Raw genomic sequence first — 18,432 nt, 5'->3', positions numbered from 1 at the left:
AGATGTTATCTAATAGCCTAAGATGTTTTGCTAAATAATATCCAGCACAGCACTGGTTGTTTTCTGAAAGAGCTTCCTACCCATTCCAGTCCAGCTACAGATTTGATATTGGCACAGGACCCATTACCTCCCGCACTTTCTTGTTTATTACTCTAGTGAAAGTGCCCTAACCTAATTGTTTGTAGGGGCTTAGGAAATCCCAGATCTCTTTGTCATGGCCCAGACGGGTTACAGTCTGCATTTCATTCTCCCCTGATGTTGTCTGACAGTCTTGGCATTGGTAGAGCCAAATATACGTTCACATGTTACCAGTGGTTATAATCACAGTTTTAAATGTGCAGCGCCAATGCCCATCAGAGTCTCAGAGGAGGGAATTTGGCAGGAAAATGGTCCCTCACTGTGCCCCCAGGTAGCCTATCTACACCTGTCATCACCTGGCATCAATACGCAAGTGAAATAATCTTCCCAATTTGTATGTGGGCAAAATGCCATCATAACAGATGGACATGAGTGTATGTAACTGGGAAATTATGCATATACATTAAATATGCAGACTATGAGCATGAGTCCTTTCTAGGAACATCCAAACATCTGTCTGCTCTGAGCTTTTGTGTATACTGTTTACACCATATGCCGTCACGGTGGGAGGGCTTTGTCGGAGATGCGAAAAGGAGCACTCATGAATTTCATGGAAATTTGTTTCATAGGGCTAATTTGCCTCACCCTAAGCAAAAGGAATATAGAACAAGTATTGTGAATATCTTTGTTATTATTTCAAGACAGCAATTTTTAAAAACTGATTTTGGTAGCAAACAAGCGAAATTTTTGGACATTGTAGGAAAATAAAATTAAAATTTGAATCAATTCTAAAAATGTTTTTGTATGATATGCATGTGTTATTTAAGCCTTGATAGATTCATTCAAAAGTTCACTGTTACGACCCCTTCTGTCTGAACCCAAAGCTGCAGATCAAACCAATCAGCATTTTTAAAGCAACTTAGTTTGTCTTCAAGGTAAAGAGTATTTTTAGAGTGCGTATGATTTATTTACTGCTGGTATAGCCAAAGTAGTAAAGCATTCTTTATTATTTGAAGTGTGGAATCCCAGGCCTGGAATCTTTTTTTTTTCTTATGAATATAATTTATTGTCAAATTGGCTTACATACAACGCCCAGTGCTCATCCCAACAAGTGCCTTTCTCATGCCCATCACCCACTTTCCCCTCTCCTCCATCCCTCCATCCACCCTCAGTGTGTTCTCTATTTAAGAGTCTCTTGTGATTTGCCTCCCTCCCTCTTTGTAACTATTTCCCCCTTCCTTTCTCCCATGGACTTCTGTTAAGTTTCTCAAGATCCACTTATGAGTGAAAACATATGGTGTCTGTCCTTCTCTGACTGACTTATTTCACTCAGCATAATACATTCCAGTCCCATCCACATTGCTGCAAATGGCATGACTTCATTCTTTCTCTTTGCCAAGTCGTATTCCATTGTAAATTTTTTTTTTAAGGTTTTATTTACTTTTGAGACAGAGAGAGACAGAGCATGAACGGGGGAGGGGCAGAGAGAGGGAGACACAGAATTGGAAGCAGGCTCCAGGCTCTGAGCCATCAGTCCAGAGCCCGACGCGGGATTCGAACTCACGGACCACGAGATCGTGACCTGAGCTGAAGTCGGACGCTTAACAGACTGAGCCACCCAGGCGCCCCATATTCCATTGTATATATAAACCACTTCTTCTTTATCCATTCATCAGTTGAATCTTATTTAAAATAATAGTAAGGTTCATCTGTAAGTATAACTTTCATTTTTTCTTGACAAGAACAATTTTATAATATGAGGGTTAGCTTTATTTCAAAAATTTTGAAATATTCTGCTTTTGCATACAAGTTAAACATATAATATTTTATTTTTAATATTTATTATTTTATTATCTCATCATTTATAATAAATCATATTTAATATTTTATCTATTAAATTATCTATATTATTATTTATTTATTTTAAGTGACTGGAAATTAATTTTTCCACTTTTGTTCATCCTGAATTGTCATAATTGTACCTTTCTTTGTCCTTTATGAACTTTATCACATGCTTAGGAAATTATTTTTCTATATTTATGTCTTTATCTCTCAAAGATCTCTTAATATTATAGTAATAAATGAAATAATATCATAAAATGAAAGTTTTCATAATTACTATTTATAAACTTATATTTTTACATCTCAATGAATATGTTGTTAGCAAATTGGGCATAAAAATTGTAAATGCCGTAAAACTACAGCCACACATTCGTATGTATACATATTTCATGACCCCAGCACCTTAGAACTCAATAACACCAGGTGAACTAGGTAGTGATATATTTTTGATAAGATAACATTTGCAAGGTAAACTTGGAAGGTTTTGTTTGCTCGTGTCATTAAGATTTTATATAACTAAAGTATCAGCAACTCATACCACAGTTAAATGTCCAGCTGGATATACTAGCTTCAGGTAGACTCAGGTTCTAGTTATGAAAGATTAATTCAAAAATAGGTTTGTGCTTAATGAAGACTGGAAGTAAGCACTATAATAAAAAATTACAGATTTTAGGGTTTAGAAAATTATATTTATGTTATAAAACAATACACAGAATATATTCAGTCTAGGAAGTTACTAGTATCAACTATTCCTACATGCAGACATTTAAAAAGTTCTTTTCCATATTTATTTGAAACATGTAGATGCTTCATTACTATAAATACAGAAGTGTGTATATTTTGGTTGTCTAATTAGACAAACCTGAGTTTATTAAAAGGCCTGGTCATTTAATATTTAATGATCCAAACACTACAGTTAATAAGTGACATCTTCAAGGATACAAATTTGCATTAAAAGTAGATTAGAAAATTCTAATCACTACATTCTTTTACTAATCTCTTATACAATCTTTGTGCTTCTATTATCATAAATATGTGTAGATGACTCTCATATTTACTCTCCCTACCCAGATCTGAATTTCTAAGATAACCCTTACTGTCACTTTGGCATTTTATTTATTTATTTTTTTTTAACGTTTATTTATTTTTGAGACAGAGAGAGACAGAGCATGAACGGGGGAGGGCCAGAGAGAGAGGGAGACACAGAATCTGAAACAGGCTCCAGGCTCCGAGCAGTCAGCACAGAGCCCGACGCGGGGCGGGGCTCGAACTCACGGCCCGGGAGATCGTGACCTGAGCCGAAGTCGGACGCTCAACCGACTGAGCCACCCAGGCGCCCCACTTTGGCATTTTAAATTTAAGCTGATTAAGACCAAATATAAATTCTCCACCTCTACACTTTTTTCCTCATTCCTTCTTTTATCTTGTTAATGTTCTACTTCTAGCCATCTCTGCACCTTAAATGTCTTTTGTCCCTACCTTTCCCAAATATATCATATACTTCCCAGTTGAGGACTCCTACTAAATTTTTTCGTGGATGCCCATTTTCTTTCTCTGCTACCCCATCACACACATGTACCCACAGTTTTTCATTGTTGCTGCAGTTTATCTGCACCTACCAAGTTGTTCTGATCTCCGGCCCAAAATATGTTGATGACTCTTTCATATTGTCTTACTAAGTGAAGTGTTACAAAAAATTGGGCAACATACAATTCATTTTCTTAAAAAATATCAATCACCACCCTTTATGGTAATCAATAATCAGTTCACAGTTCACATTTAATCTGTATATGACCATTTTTAAGTAAGAGAATGGCAAGCACTCCAATTTAATCAGAGCATAAGGTGTGTTGAACAGAACAGGCTCCACCAGCATTGACATTAATGCATTTACCAAAGCTCTCAGTTTTGTAATCTTAGCAAACTTGGTTTTGTTAACATTGTGTATGTTGGTTTGTGTCCTTCAAGCAGCAGATGCCAAGTTGGGATTATACACATAAGGATTTTGTTAGGGAAAATTCTCTTTAACACAAAATAAGAAGGGAGCCAGAGAATGCTGGAGAGCCCTCACACTACAATATCTGACCCAAAGGAAAGAGAGGTAGAGGGGCCTCGACTGCCCTGGTGCAATGAGATTAAAACAAGTTCAGCAAGGCTGTCAGGGAATCCTTCAGGTATAGGAAGACGGGTCTTGTGATTCCCAAGAATGGGCCTATTTTAGCATCTTGACCACATTTAGCCACTGACTAAGAGTCACTCATGGGGAGCATGGCACTGGGGACAAGAGGTTTCAGAACAGAGCAACTGGAAATTTTAGTCAATTACATCTGTAGTTGGAGGTTTGTATTCTCTTGACCACCACAATCCTGGAAGATGATCCATTTCTCAAAACAGAATATCTAGTTAAGCTCATAGAAAACCTGATTGTATATCATTATATATCAATAATAGTTGTTTTACTTACACTAAGAATTAACCTGCAGTGTCAAATATTCTTGTTAAAAAATAAACAGATTCTCTGCATGTTAGCAGATTTCTGTCTAGGACCTGAATTCCAATCTGCAGTTGGATTGGTGAGCATAGACTCTGAATAAAGTGTTTTAAGTGGACAATTCAAACTTTAATGACACCAGGGTATGACATTAGTTATATTTCCCTCCATAGCAGGGCTACACATACCCCAAATAATATATAGATCACATCTGGGTCTAAGCACCCTCCTTTGGACAGGACAGGGAAAAGACTGCTGAAGTATGCTCCTCTGACTTTGGTCTCTCGTGTTCCATGCTGAGCAGTCCCCTCTCTGTTTGTTAGCTTTTGCACAAAACAAACGACCACAATGCTGGCTTAAAGCACCACTTTATTATTTATTTCTACCAGTTCCGGGGGTAAGTAAGTGATTTTTTTATGGTCTTCATCAGCTTGACTCATATTGGATGGCCTAGGATGACCTCACTCTTATGTTTGGGATAACAGATGGGACGGTGGGAAGGAAGGGGTGACTGGAGCCTCTCTCCACATGGTCTCTCATTATCCAGGAAGCCAGCCTGGCTTCTTCACCTGGTAGCATAAGTCTCCAGTGACAAGAAAGGACAATCTCCAGTATGGAAGGACTTTTCATGTCTTTGCTTTTGTTACATTTCTTGTTCAATTGACTAAGGCAAATCACATGGATAATTCCAGAGTCCGTGTGATGCGACCTATCCAAGGTATGCATTCAGGGAGGCCTGACCAAATTGGGAATTATTCTTTCCTGCTCTCTGAATAAGTTCCTCCTCTTTCTTCCCTATTTTCTTCTCAGCCTCATCTTCCTCTTCTTTAAGATTACACAACGAATAAGACCACATCCACATTATTACATTTTCTGATTCTGGCATAAAAGTAAATTTTTACATAAATTGAATTCATCTAAAATTTCTAAATTTTTAATTGTTTTTAATTTTTTTTAAATGTTTATTTTTGAGACAGAGACAGAGCATGAACGGGGGAGGGTCAGAGAGAGAGGGAGACACAGAATCCAAAGCAGGCTCCAGGCTCTGAGCTGTCAGCACAGAGCCCGATGCGGGGTTCGAACTCACAGACCGTGAGATCATGACCTGAGCCAAAGTCGGACGCTTAACTGACTGAGCCACCCAGGCGCCCCTAAAATTTCTAAATTTTTAAATTTCATTGTTTCCAACAATGATCTCTCTTTTTACAATTTTTAAAGACCCTGAGAATTCATGGATTTTCCTCAGATAAGAAATCACACAAAGATTCTCTTGCAAATTAGGAATATTATGTGGGAAAATTATGGAATTAATTTTTCATTTTAATTATGGAATTTAATGGCTGGTCAGCTCACTCAGAAGTGGCAATTCATCACACTCCCCGATCCTAATAAAATAACGGACATGTATATTCTTCCGTTTGGTGGTTACTTGAATGTGAAAATTAAGAGGTATAAATTGAATATATGTGACTTCTTAGAAACTGTAATTTTCTACTGTGCAGTTCTTCTGTCAGCCAGCTGTGTTCAGCCCCTTATGAGGTGCTGAAGAGAATGAATGTGAAAGCATCATGTTAAAAATCAGAAAATTTATGCTTTGGAGTGACTAGTACTTTTCTTGTAATCAAGGCAGTTTTTGGAGCATGAGATAAAGTTGTACATTAGAAATCCTTATAGGTTGAATGCATCCCTGCCTTTTTCTAAACAGAGGTGTGTGGGTGAGTAGCACAGTTTTCATGTAATATTACTGTTAACGTATATATGCAGAGGTAAACTGGCAACATTTGGTTAAACGATATGTTTGTTTTTTGGGTCCACAGCTAGACTTCCAACATGATTTCTGTCAGCCTGCCCTTCACAAATATTTCTAGTGTCCACTTCTAGTCACCTCTCCAGCACTAGAAAATTCAGCAGATTGATTTCACTTAAACATATGTTTACTGAAAAAGAATTTAATCAGATTAGCCACTTGGTAAAAATAACCACTTATTCAGTTTTGTACTATTCAAGCAGGTGTGTGTGTGTGTGTGTGTGTGTGTGTGTGTGTGTGTGTGTGTGAATAAAAGGAGAAACAGGTAAGACTGATATTTGTCTTTAAAGAGTATTCACCTTTAGTGCCTCACATCCATTCTTTGGTCCCATTGAAATGACTGATAAATTTCCACACTGACAAAAGATAAAGGTAATCCCTTTGACTTTGCTAAATCTCTGGTTATCACTGCGAAATTTGCCTTTTGCTATGGCTATCTTTCTATCAGCCCAATGCTAGAACACATAGAAAATTCCTTACTTTTAAATATTGTCCATCAAGCTTGTTGGATTGCACAGCTTCTCAGTTTTCTGAAACTCTGCTATATTATTTGCACTTCTTTATGATTTTAACACAGTGTCTACCTCGGGCCTTGAGATTGCACCTTTTTGGTTTATGCACCAGGAGCTATTTGAATGTCATGCAGTCATTCGCAATTTACACATATCACCCCAGTAGAGTTGTTTTTCAGTAATCTTTATGTTAATCATAACTGTGGTACATTCCAAGATTTCATTCTATATTGCTGTCTTTCCTTTTCTGGTTAACACATCAAGTGATATCCCAGCACATTTCATCTGATTTCCTGCTGGGTATTTCCTTGATAAAAGAAGCAACTTCCCATTTCTCTCTATAAAAATAGGAATTTAAAGTATATACACTTTTACATCATTTCAGATTTTCATAGACAAGGCTCCAGAAAATAGATGAAAAATGTCCTTTCATACTGTGTTTGTTCAGCTCTAAGATCCCCATGCCCCATTTTAACTGATCAGGTCATGTTTTTTGTTTTTGTTTCCCTAGGACTACAATGATGAAATTCGTCAGGAACAGCTACGTGAATTATCTTACTTAAATGGCTCCGAGGACTCTGGTCGTGGCAGAGGTATTAGAGGCAGAGGGATCAGAATAGCCCCCACAACCCCTTCAAGGTACATTAGCTCTTACTTGAAATAAATTAACTGTAATCAAGGATGGCAAGCCTTTACTGATCTGCTCTGTGCCATGATCATAGCTAGGAATAAACAACATCATCAACAACCACCACCACAACAAAAGCAAGGACAGTGAATGCTTATATAACACATAGGAACTTTCATAAGTTAACTCATCAAATCTTCCATGCAGGGTTAAGTATTATTCACAGGTGAGAAATTGAGGTACCGAAAGGTGTTAAGAATATGCCTGAGGTTACACAAGCAGTCTGACTCTAGAATTCACAGGTGGAACTCTAACCAGCTATCCTAAGAAAATCAGAGGCGCAAACCTGAGACTTTCTTCTTTGTGGTTCTGTCTCCAGGATTAGGGCATGCAGATGATACAATTATTTGTCTTTTTCAACCAGGATGACCTTGCAGGAAGAGAAAGCTATACATTGGTCTGTGCATTGAGTGGCCCTTGAATTGATAGTCATTCTGGATAGGTAGAGACATAGGTGATGATAGATAGATAGACATTTAGATAGACAGGTAGATAATACTTATACCACCAGTCCAGAAAGCCAGAGCACACTTCTTATATGGCTGATGGTAAGAGTATTTAAAATTCAGTTACATTTGACTTTGCAATGTCCTTGGTCAACAGAGAAGATTTTACTTGATATTCACTTTCCAAAAATTTGGCATCTTTCTGCATCAGAGTTTGTTTTGTACGATTCTGAATTAGTGAAGCTTTCAACAGAAAGCATTGGTTTGCAAAGAGGTAAAGCAAAATATACTAATAGCCTTCATGCACAGACTGTGTAATTCATTCTCTTTACCTGATTATAGTTGGCCTTCAAATCTCTAAAAGACACAGGTCTAGGATATTAATTCGTACATTGCATAGAAATCATCTTATGAGATTTTAGGATACTTTGCTGATTCAATTTATTTAGTAAATTATGTCCTAATTATTGTTGACCACCAGTGTCAAAAAAAACACTGTTTTAACATTTAAGTCATAAATGCCTCCATTTTACAGTGAATCGGGGGAAAAAATTAAAAATGATAAATTTCCAAAAAAATATATCAAGGCAGTAACTATTTAAAGGTAAATTCTGGCAATTCTGAAATTTACATTTGACTAAAGGAAAAACTTCTGAAAATCTGTGAGAGCTTATTATTGCATTTTTATCTCTAAAAATGAAAAAAAAAAGAGCTCTCTGATGCTGATAAAGAACATTTTTCATTGCTAAAATTTAATGTGACATACTTTTTTGTGGACGTACTTTTATGGAATAAGTCATTTATAAAACCTTGTACATTTCTAACCTCATCATGATGGGTTGTGAAATGACATCATTGCAGGTAATCTTAAGTTGATTAAATCATCTGCTTTAAATAACATAGCTGTCACTTTTGTGATTCCCAAAATACCAAATATTTGTAGTTTTACGTGATGTAAACTAATAAATATTTAGAAAATCTACAGAGGGGACAAGTTTTTTTCTATCCTTTTTCTTTGAAATTGGGACCATCTTTTAAAAATAATGCATTAACCTGCTTTTTAAGATTATAAAATCTTCATATTATTAGATTTTGTTTTCTTATTGAAGTTCTTTAATGTAATATTATATTTGCATACTTGAGTGGACCCTATAAGATTTCAATTTCAGTAAAGCTTTATTCTAACATATTAGTCTCTTTAATGATTTAATAAAGAATAGTGCTTTGTGGTCCTGGTTTTTAAATGTTAGAAGAAAAATTTCCTTGAACATTTTTGGTTTTTAATATCCCATATATATCATACAAATCTAATACTACATATGTATTATGGGAAAAAAAGATAAAATTAATGTTGGAATTTAAACCTCACTTCAGTGCAATATTGATATCATTAATGTATTAACATTAATGAAAGTAAATGGACCAGAACTCTGTTGTCTTTTATTTCAAACCACATGATGGAATGTATCCACAGTTAAAAAAAAGAATAAGGAAACAGTTTTACAAAACAGAAAATCATATTGATTAGAAAGTTCTTGAAAACATGAGTTAATGGATGCTAATTTGTACATACTTATGAAATTATGACTTTATTAAGTTATTCAGTTATATTTATATGAAAAAAGAATGGTGCCTGGGATATTTGAAAACTTCTATAATAATTTGTTTAATTAAAACGATTTACATTGCAGCAAATGTATCTATGAAAACTACCTAATCCTCCAATCATTATGCATACCAGAGAACAAAGCATTACATCTATATAATAATTCATAGTACATATTTGAAGAATTAAGATATTTGACATCTCTGATGCACTTCGTCACTATATATATTGAGAGCAGACTGTGGAAAATAAAACATTAGGGGCAGATTTTGAAGGCTTTTGTTTATTAATTAATGAGAATTAATACAGAGAACTGATGGAGTTTGTTGAAGAAAGGAATAATCGTATTTGTTTCTAAGAAAGACTGCTCAGTCGTTACTGTGACTGATAGAGAAGTAGAGCAATCAAAGAGAGACGGACATAAAGACCCTGATTTATGGCAGGGAAGCCAGTGAGGAGACAAGTCCATTATCCAAGACAGAAATGCACAGCCCTTGTATAGAGATACAGGGCTAGATTAGAGATAAGAATTTATAGGAATTAGTACTGTATTAGATGTTGGAGAAGAAAGAGTGGCCCACACAAGGATAACTCTTTGACATCTAGCTTAGTTAGAGATTAATGACATCAAATAAGATTTGGTGAGGGACCAAGTTAAACAAAGACTATAGTTATTCCTATAATTATCCAAGATCTATGGATCTAGTAGGACCTTGAGCAGGTGACTTGTACTTTCTGTGACTTGTTACTCAACCTTCAAAGTATCTTAGAAATGTCTACATGACAACCTTGTCAAGATTTTTGAATTAGATGATACATATAGGGCAGTGGTTCCCAAATTGGTCTACATACTGGAATCACTGAGGGCTTCCTGCCATTAGAGGTTGTGATTTAATTGGCCTGGGGTGTGGTCTGGAATTTGGAATTTTTTGAAGGTCTTCAGGTAAATTCTGAAATGCAGACAAGTTAAGGAACCTCTGATAGAAGGCATATAATCCAGGATATGGCATGTGTTAGGAAGAAAACAGGTAACAGTCATCATTAGCCTTAGAGAATGCAAGAGTCCAAAGAGGGCATTTTCCAAATAGTAATCCACAGTGATAAATATAGCAAGTTCAGTGAAATGGGGACTGTAAATGAATCCAGTGGATTTGTTACCAGTGAAAAGTTACTGGTAATCTCAGAAAGAGTATTTTCAGCAAAGTGGGGAAGCAATAACTAGATTGCATTCAGTTCTGGAATGAGCAGGAGGTGGAGTATTGAGAATGGAAAACTTTTGAGAAGTCAGAAAAATGAAGAATACTGTAGTGTAGACTCAGCCGGGGACAGTATCCTAAAATAGATGATGTGAAACTTCAGCTGAATTGGAGAAAAGAGATATGAGATTAAAATTCCAGGGAAAGAACATAGTGTACGGAGGTGATGAGTCAGATTCAGGAAACAGGTTTTCTAGGGCTGTGTCTGGGACACAACTGACGGAGGAATAGGATGAGAAATTAGATTTGATGTGAGCATCATATAATTTTAAAGCAGGAACAGTTGTTACAGATTAAGAGATCTGATTTTACCCATTAGAAAAAAAAAAATCCACCTTAAACCCGGGGAGTTATAGTTCTTCCTTGTGATTATTCATTAAAATAAGACTTGTGAAAATCATTTACTACCCACACCTGGACACTTTTGAGAATGTTAAAATGCTAAACTGAACAGGAAGCTAGGACAGCAGTTGTATATCAGACTTATTCTGGGCAAACCTGGATGTATGCTCACCCTGCTGAGGAAGCAGACCCTTGGAGGCCCAGTGAAGGTAAAATTGGTCTTTACATCATTTTTCATAGATGTGTTTTATATTTTGATGATAATATAGTATATTGTGTTCTCAGCTATTGTTGTGTTTGAAGTGGGCACTGGGCCTTCTGGGTCTTTTGTATTTCACCTTCCCCAATCTAGGAGAGCATTCTCTATACATTAGACTTACAATAAGTTCTCTGATAATTTCTCTATTCATCAGCTCTATAATCTATTTAAAACGTTTAAAAGCTTTACCAGCATTCTTACTGTTCAGTCACAAAAGCTCATTTTCTGCAAGCAAGAAAGAGCCAGCTGACTGCTATTCATAGCAGAAAGCCTAACCTACATCCCCCATCTGTGGGTACAGCCAAGCAGTGTGATTGTTGACATCCCAATGATCATCATTTTTCCCAAAGCTTTAGTGTTCCTGCTGAAAGCAGTGCTTTCTGGAGGCCAGCCTTTCAGACATAATAAAAAGTGAAATAACCACGCTTTTGCCCAAAGACTTCAAACACTCAACCTTTCCAAAGGCCTTGGAAAACCATAAAAGTTGGCTGCAACCATTTGATCTTAGGCTTTTAATACAAGTTACTTTTGTGTCAAGCACTGTAGTACAGAGCATTCAGTCTATTCTTTTATTGCAGAATCCTAATGTATTTCACTAACACCGTAGTTACCATAGGAAAATAAATTATATTAGTGACTATACCAGTTCAGGGGGTTGTATGCATGATGACAAATCAGTGACAATGAGTTCCGATTTCAATGACCTTAAGCTGAAGCTACTATAATAAACAGAATGATATCACCATGCTTAGAGTTCCACATTTTATTAAAGTATGAAAGCGCACACAGATTTTTTTCATTGTAAGTTACAACGTTGCACTCACTGTCAATAACCTCCAACATGGAGGAGACATTGACATTTAGCAGCTCAGTCTCATAGATGGTCCAGTGAGCCATACAGGTTTCCCCTGCTATCCAAAAGTAGAATATTCCTATGAAATATCTCATAAGCTGAAATGGAATAAAGCAAAGAAGCAATTGCCATTAATTTATATGCAAAATTTTTGAGTGCTCTCAGACCCCTCAAAAAATGACCTCAGGCTTTTCTGATACCTTAGGATACATCTTGCTAATGGATGCACAAAGTAAATGGAGATAAAGCACAGATGCTCACACAGTTCAAACCCTGGCAGGTTGATGGTAAGATGCTGAGTGTAGTACCAGGGGAAGGAGCTTGGTGGCTCCACTCTCGCTGCTTGGGGTGCGCACTGACCCTATAATGGCTCGCTAAAAAACAAATACTGGGGCGCCTGGGTGGCTCAGTTGGTTAAGCATCCAACTTCGGCTCAGGTCGTGATCTCACAGTCTGTGAGTTCGAGCCCCGCGTCGGGCTCTGTGCTGACAGCTCAGAGCCTGGAGCCTGCTTCCGATTCTGTGTCTCCCTCTCCCTCTGACCCTCCCCCATTCATGCTCTGTCTCTCTCTGTCTCAAAAATAAATAAATGTTAAAAAAAAATTTTTTTTAAAAATAAATAAATAAAAAATAAAAAACAAATACTAAACTCTATTTTTGTTTTTCGCCTTTTTCATAAAAGCAGAAATCCCCTTCTGAGATCTTTCAGTTAGCGAAAACAGGTGCTAAAGTCAGTCTTTTGTAAAAGCAAAGTGGCATAAGGTGAACTTTTAAAAGGCAGAGGATACTTACATGTTACCAGAAACTCTGATTTGGGTCTTCTTGGCAAATCTGGAATAAAATGAGAGTGCGTTGGTTTGTGTTTGGTTGTTTGTTTGGTTGTTTGGTTGGTTTTCTATAGTAAAGTATTTGATACGATTTTCATTATAAGTAAGTCATAGATAGCATTTACAAAATTTATTCTACTATAGACGTCAAATGCTTTACATCCTCAAGAGTCTCAATCACACACACACACACACGCACATGCATACAGAAATAAATTTGGTTTTCTTTCCATCAGTGTAGTCTGTTTTAGTCTGTTTCAGTCTCTCTCATCACTGGATTCTCATCTGTACATGACCTGTTCCTCCTAGGGGCCGTGGGGGCGCCATTCCTCCTCCCCCCCCACCTGGACGGGGTGTCCTCACCCCTCGAGGGACTACTGTGACTCGTGGAGCTCTTCCAGTGCCTCCTGTAGCAAGAGGTGTCCCTACTCCACGAGCCCGCGGAGCACCGGCAGTGCCGGGATACAGGGCACCCCCTCCTCCAGCCCACGAGGCTTATGAAGAATATGTAAGTACCCTCGAGAAACCCATTGTTAGGAAGATCTCAATTCATTGGGTAACAAGCTAACCCTCAAAGACATTCATATACCATGAATATAGCAGATGATGTTTGCTGCAGAAGGCAAACGTCATTTGCATCAGAAGTTAATCAGTGCATTTAAACAAGAGCTTTTTTTGAGAAAAGCTTTTATTTTACAGGGACCATGATTGTTTGTACCAGTTAAGTAGCTTGCATTTTAAGAATTTTCCTATCTTTAGAAGATCAATCTCAAAAGGGAAATAATTATGAATACAATGTAAAATGTCTGAATATTCAGAAGCTTCTGGAATATGTTAAAGACTAGCATAAAACCCACTCGGCAGTATTTGACTATTATTATATTATAAACTTTGGTAATAATGTAAGACCATGTGGTTTGTCTTTCACTTAAATATCCTTGCTCTGTCTTTCACCATATGAAACATATGGAATTGGCAGATATGAAGAATTCAAAAAATATAGAATAAACAGAAGACATGTAGTGTCTGTAAGCAGTCCCCTCGCTTCCCAAGCACTCTGTCACTTGATACACCCTTTGATCTTTCATCCAGGTTGTTAATATTCCACTGGTCACATTGTATTCTAGTCCCTGTGACTAGAATACTGTGAAAATTATAAAAAGGCAGTTTCCTATTCACTTGTGTAACCATAGTAAATCCACTGTAAATGTTAAAGTGAATTGATACAAGCCAATCGTCATCTTATGAAACAGTTTCATTTTGTCTTTAACCTTTCCAGCATGCTCATCCCTGGTCTAGGGGATTATTTTATCCAGCCACCCACACACATGCTGTCTTCTTAAATGTCCTCTGTGAATGGTTACTTATTAAGCATAAACTCTTCAAGGACAGTTACTGTCACATGTGGGGCACTCAAAACACATAAATGTTCAATGAAGTGGTTAATAACCAAGTAAAACTTAATCCAAAATAAAGTGAACATGATTGATAGGTATCACGAAGAATGTATTAGTGCTGAGAGTATGTTAGTATTTAGGAATGACGTTACTGCTTAGTATGAAACATTGACTAATATTTTCAAGAGGGAAGAAAAGTTATGTTTAGAAATCCATTTCTACTGGCAAAGGAGAAATGTGTTCATCTAAAGTATCTTTTGATACCAAAAAAGTTAGATATCAATATCAGGCATTAATATTGAAAAACTTAATCTGAAAATTACAAAATGAGAAACAAAATATATTCCACCCTGTAAATATGACCACAAATTAGGAAACACAGAGCCTAGTCTTGATTTTGCCATCTCTTTCCTGAGAAATAACTATGAAATAAGTATGAATATGTATGAAATAAGTACTTGTTAAATGAATGAATTAAAAATCCACAATGGGATGATGGAAATTTTTTAAACCTCTCAGAAACCTTCTATCTCTGCCATTTTTATGTGCATTGTTTTGTTACCATGGTATTTGTGTCTTCCAAACAGAAGCTTAAGCAGTCAGATCTTTATTTCAAAAATTAAAAGAGAGAGAAAACCTTTTCAGGTCATAGTGGTCAACATTGTTATTAATCAGAGAAGTTACAGGGCATGGAGGGCACTGCGAAAGAGAAGAAGACTGGCAAAACATTGTAAGCTTTTGTGTAGCTACTAACACACGGTAGCCTTTCACATGCATTCCAATTTATAGTTGGATAGATCACTGGAATGCAGGCCAAATAAGAGTAAGCTACAAAAGCATGAAGAGTTTATAGAAACATGAGTGAAAGGGTTATATACTGAATAGGAGAGGGTGGTTTTTAGAGTAAGTAAAAGAAAATATGTAAAGCCATACTATCTGAATTTTTTATTTAGATTCTAAGGTATCCAGTCCCTTTTATTCATTCACTCAATCATTTACTGAGCCTCAGTCTTATTTCAGGCACTGTTCTCAAGGTCCTGGAGATGTAGCTGTGAACAAAACAGACCAAATATCTGCTTTCATAAAGTTTGCGTTTTAGTGAGGGGAGACAGAAAACAAACATATATTAACAAATGAATGAAGTAATGCCAGGTAGAGATAAGTGCTCTGGAGAGAGGTGGATGGAGGACACTACAGTAGCATGGGCTGTTATGGAAGGTCTCTCTGCCATAAAGACTTGAACAAATGCCTAATGGAGCAAGGGTCCAGGCTGAGAGGATGCCTCCATAAAGGGCATCCCTGGTAAAGGAAACAGCAAGCACAAGTGCCCTGAAATGGGACCTGCCTGGAACATTTGGGGGCCAGCAGCAAACAGAACATTAAAGCTGGAGCAGAATGTGTGAGGCAGAGGTAGTAGATGAGGTCAAGTAGATGAGGCTTTGGGAGTTTTGGGCAAGACAATGCCATGATCAGATTTATGTTTTAAGGGGCTCTGTTGACATCATGGAAAACAGAATATGGGGTAGGAGTGGGCCAATAATAGAAACAGAGACTGCTGAGTGACTCATTGCAGTATCCTTCACTGGCAAAATGATGGCTTGGAGGGGATGAGAAGAGAGATCAGAGTGTGAGAGCACTGGGAAAATGATCTGTTAGGTTTTGGATGATAAAATAGATGTAATGTGTGAGAAAAGAAAGTAAAAGGAATTTTTGCAACGTTTCTGTGAAGTGCAGGTTAAACTGAACCTTGAGCTGAGCAAGTGAGTTAAATCCAGATGTCCTTTATTGAGATGAGGAGTACTGGGGAGGGAAGCGGAAAGTCTGGCTTGCGGGAAAGTCAGCTGTGTTGCTGGGGGGACAGGACCTGACTTTTGAAACATACAGCAGCAGCCGGAGGTTTGCATTCTTGTCATGTCACTAGCTGTGCAATTTATAAACACTGAGGCTTGGATTTCCTGTCAACTTGGGTTTTCCTTTCTACTGGAAAGGGGAATTGTGCTCATCTAAAGTATCTTTTGTACAATAGGAGGTGTCAATATTGAAAATTTCAGACAATCTTAAACGTGCAAAATTGGAAACAGAAAAATACATTCTACTCTGTAAACAAGCCCACAGATCAGGAAACACAGGGCCCTGTCTTGATTCTGCTATCTCTTTCCTGAGACATAGTATGTATGAAATAAGTACTTGTTAAGTGAATGAACTAAAAATCTACAGCAGAGATGGGGGGGCGGGGTGTTATATGAATAGAGAGTCATGAAGTCCAGTAATAGCAATACCATCAGGCCTTAAGAAAGTTCTAGAACGAGGAACTAGAAAATTGTCAAGAATCTCTTTTCCTATCTCATCTCTGTTCTCTGCATATATGTTTCCATTCACTTTAGTCTACAACCTACTGGATTTTTGGCTTCTCTTGATCAACGTATGTCCACCCCAGGGCTGCCACATTTGTGTCCAGTTCTCGTCACCTACAGACACTGACTGGCTGTCTGTCTCTCAGTCCCAGTCTAGATCCCCAGGTGAGGGAGTCATACTCACCCAGGCTTGTCAGGTGTCCAACACTAGTCAGTCAGCCATGACTAGGGACAGTTTCTGGATATTAAGTCTGGGATCTACTACTTACCAACCAGCAGTGCAAGGGAAGAGTAAGGGTCAAGTTCACACAATATGAGCATGGTGGGCCCCAAGGATAATATGGGGAGACACTAGTTACCAGAGAAGGAGAATATATTTTGAACTTGGCAGATTTCCCAAAATATATCTATGATAACATTCTCTTGATAACAGGCAAAAGTAGATAACTGTCCTTTAAATGCCCTTTTATGCCATGTTTTATAAAAACCTGTCATATGTCATATTTTAATTTTTTCCCCTGTAAACAATTCAATGATTATGTACAGAGTTTAATACATGGCTGATAAGCTGCTGTCAGCATCTCTGAAGTCTCAGACCAAGCTCAGATTAACACTCAAGAGCTGCTATTCTCTGCTCTAATTTTAAACTATTGATTCCTCTGTAAGGGGTAAGAAAAACAAAAGTTTAAGTGTTTCCGTAACAAAATAATAGCACCATGCTGAGTTGATGGTGAAAATCTCAAAGGAGTTCTTAACTTTCAGATAAAATTTCTAGAAAAGGTTCCCTTTATTATAAATGACACTGTGAGCCAATTCGCTCCTCAGACTTCTCTTTCTTCCCTGCTGGGTCCCAGCATTACATTTCTGACCACACTGAATGGATATAGGTAATCAAATCCACTCCTTGCAGCCTGCCTGACAAGCAACAGCTTACAGTAAATGAGATTGCTGTTTAAAACCATCATTAGTGTTAGCAGAGTCTAAAAAAAATGTGAATTTTGGTTTAATTGTTATGCATCCTAATCCAGACTTTAAATATTTTAAAGTTTCTTTGCACTGACCTTCTACTAAGAAGTACATTTAAATCTTACAGATCCGTCATCATGATCAAAATAGATTTGCAGAATTGAAAAGTAGAGTTCAAAAAGTCTCCCACATAACAAAATATGAAGTTGATCATCTGTATCAGTGGATAATATGTTAAGAGCGAGTAAACCGAAACAAACTTTTGAATGCCTACTAGGTTCCAGTCACTATTTTAATTAACTTAATTTCATGATAACACAACAACCAGTTATCGATGAGTGATTTTAGTAGGTGAGGAATTAAGACTTGTGTTCAATTTTCTGTCTCCAAACCTCTGTATCTTTGTCAACATAAGATATCCTACATAGTACTTGCTTCACAGAGAATTCACATGCACGTATACAGACCATTTATACTTCACACCTCCCATCCAGACCACTAGTCCAGGCTTGAATCCCCTCAGCAATATTTAGGACATCTACCAGCCTCTACAGGAACACCTCCAACTATGGAGAACTCAGTACCTCCAGAAGCTAGGTGCTGGACATACACAAACTGTGGTTAAAGAGACACTACCTCTGCTCTCAAAAAGCATGCCATCTAGTGGGAGAGACAAAGAATTAGTCTAACAATTAACATAGAATATGTA

General features: G+C 37.2%; 1 protein-coding gene across 2 annotated transcripts in view; it reads left to right on the top strand.

Moving 5' to 3' along the window:
• The window catches only part of KHDRBS2 (KH RNA binding domain containing, signal transduction associated 2), a 583,082-nt gene that overhangs the window by 375,666 nt on the left and 188,984 nt on the right, over positions 1–18,432 (top strand). For both annotated transcript variants that reach the window (XM_049653859.1, XM_049653858.1), the window contains exons 5-6: positions 7,242–7,369; positions 13,316–13,514. In XM_049653859.1, the coding sequence (XP_049509816.1) occupies positions 7,242–7,369; positions 13,316–13,514 (327 nt within the window). The remainder of the gene's footprint in view (positions 1–7,241; positions 7,370–13,315; positions 13,515–18,432) is intronic.

The sequence above is a fragment of the Panthera uncia genome (genome assembly GCF_023721935.1).
Source record: "Panthera uncia isolate 11264 chromosome B2 unlocalized genomic scaffold, Puncia_PCG_1.0 HiC_scaffold_24, whole genome shotgun sequence".
NCBI classification, from domain to species: domain Eukaryota; kingdom Metazoa; phylum Chordata; class Mammalia; order Carnivora; family Felidae; genus Panthera; species Panthera uncia.
This window is presented reverse-complemented; position numbering and strand designations above follow the sequence as displayed.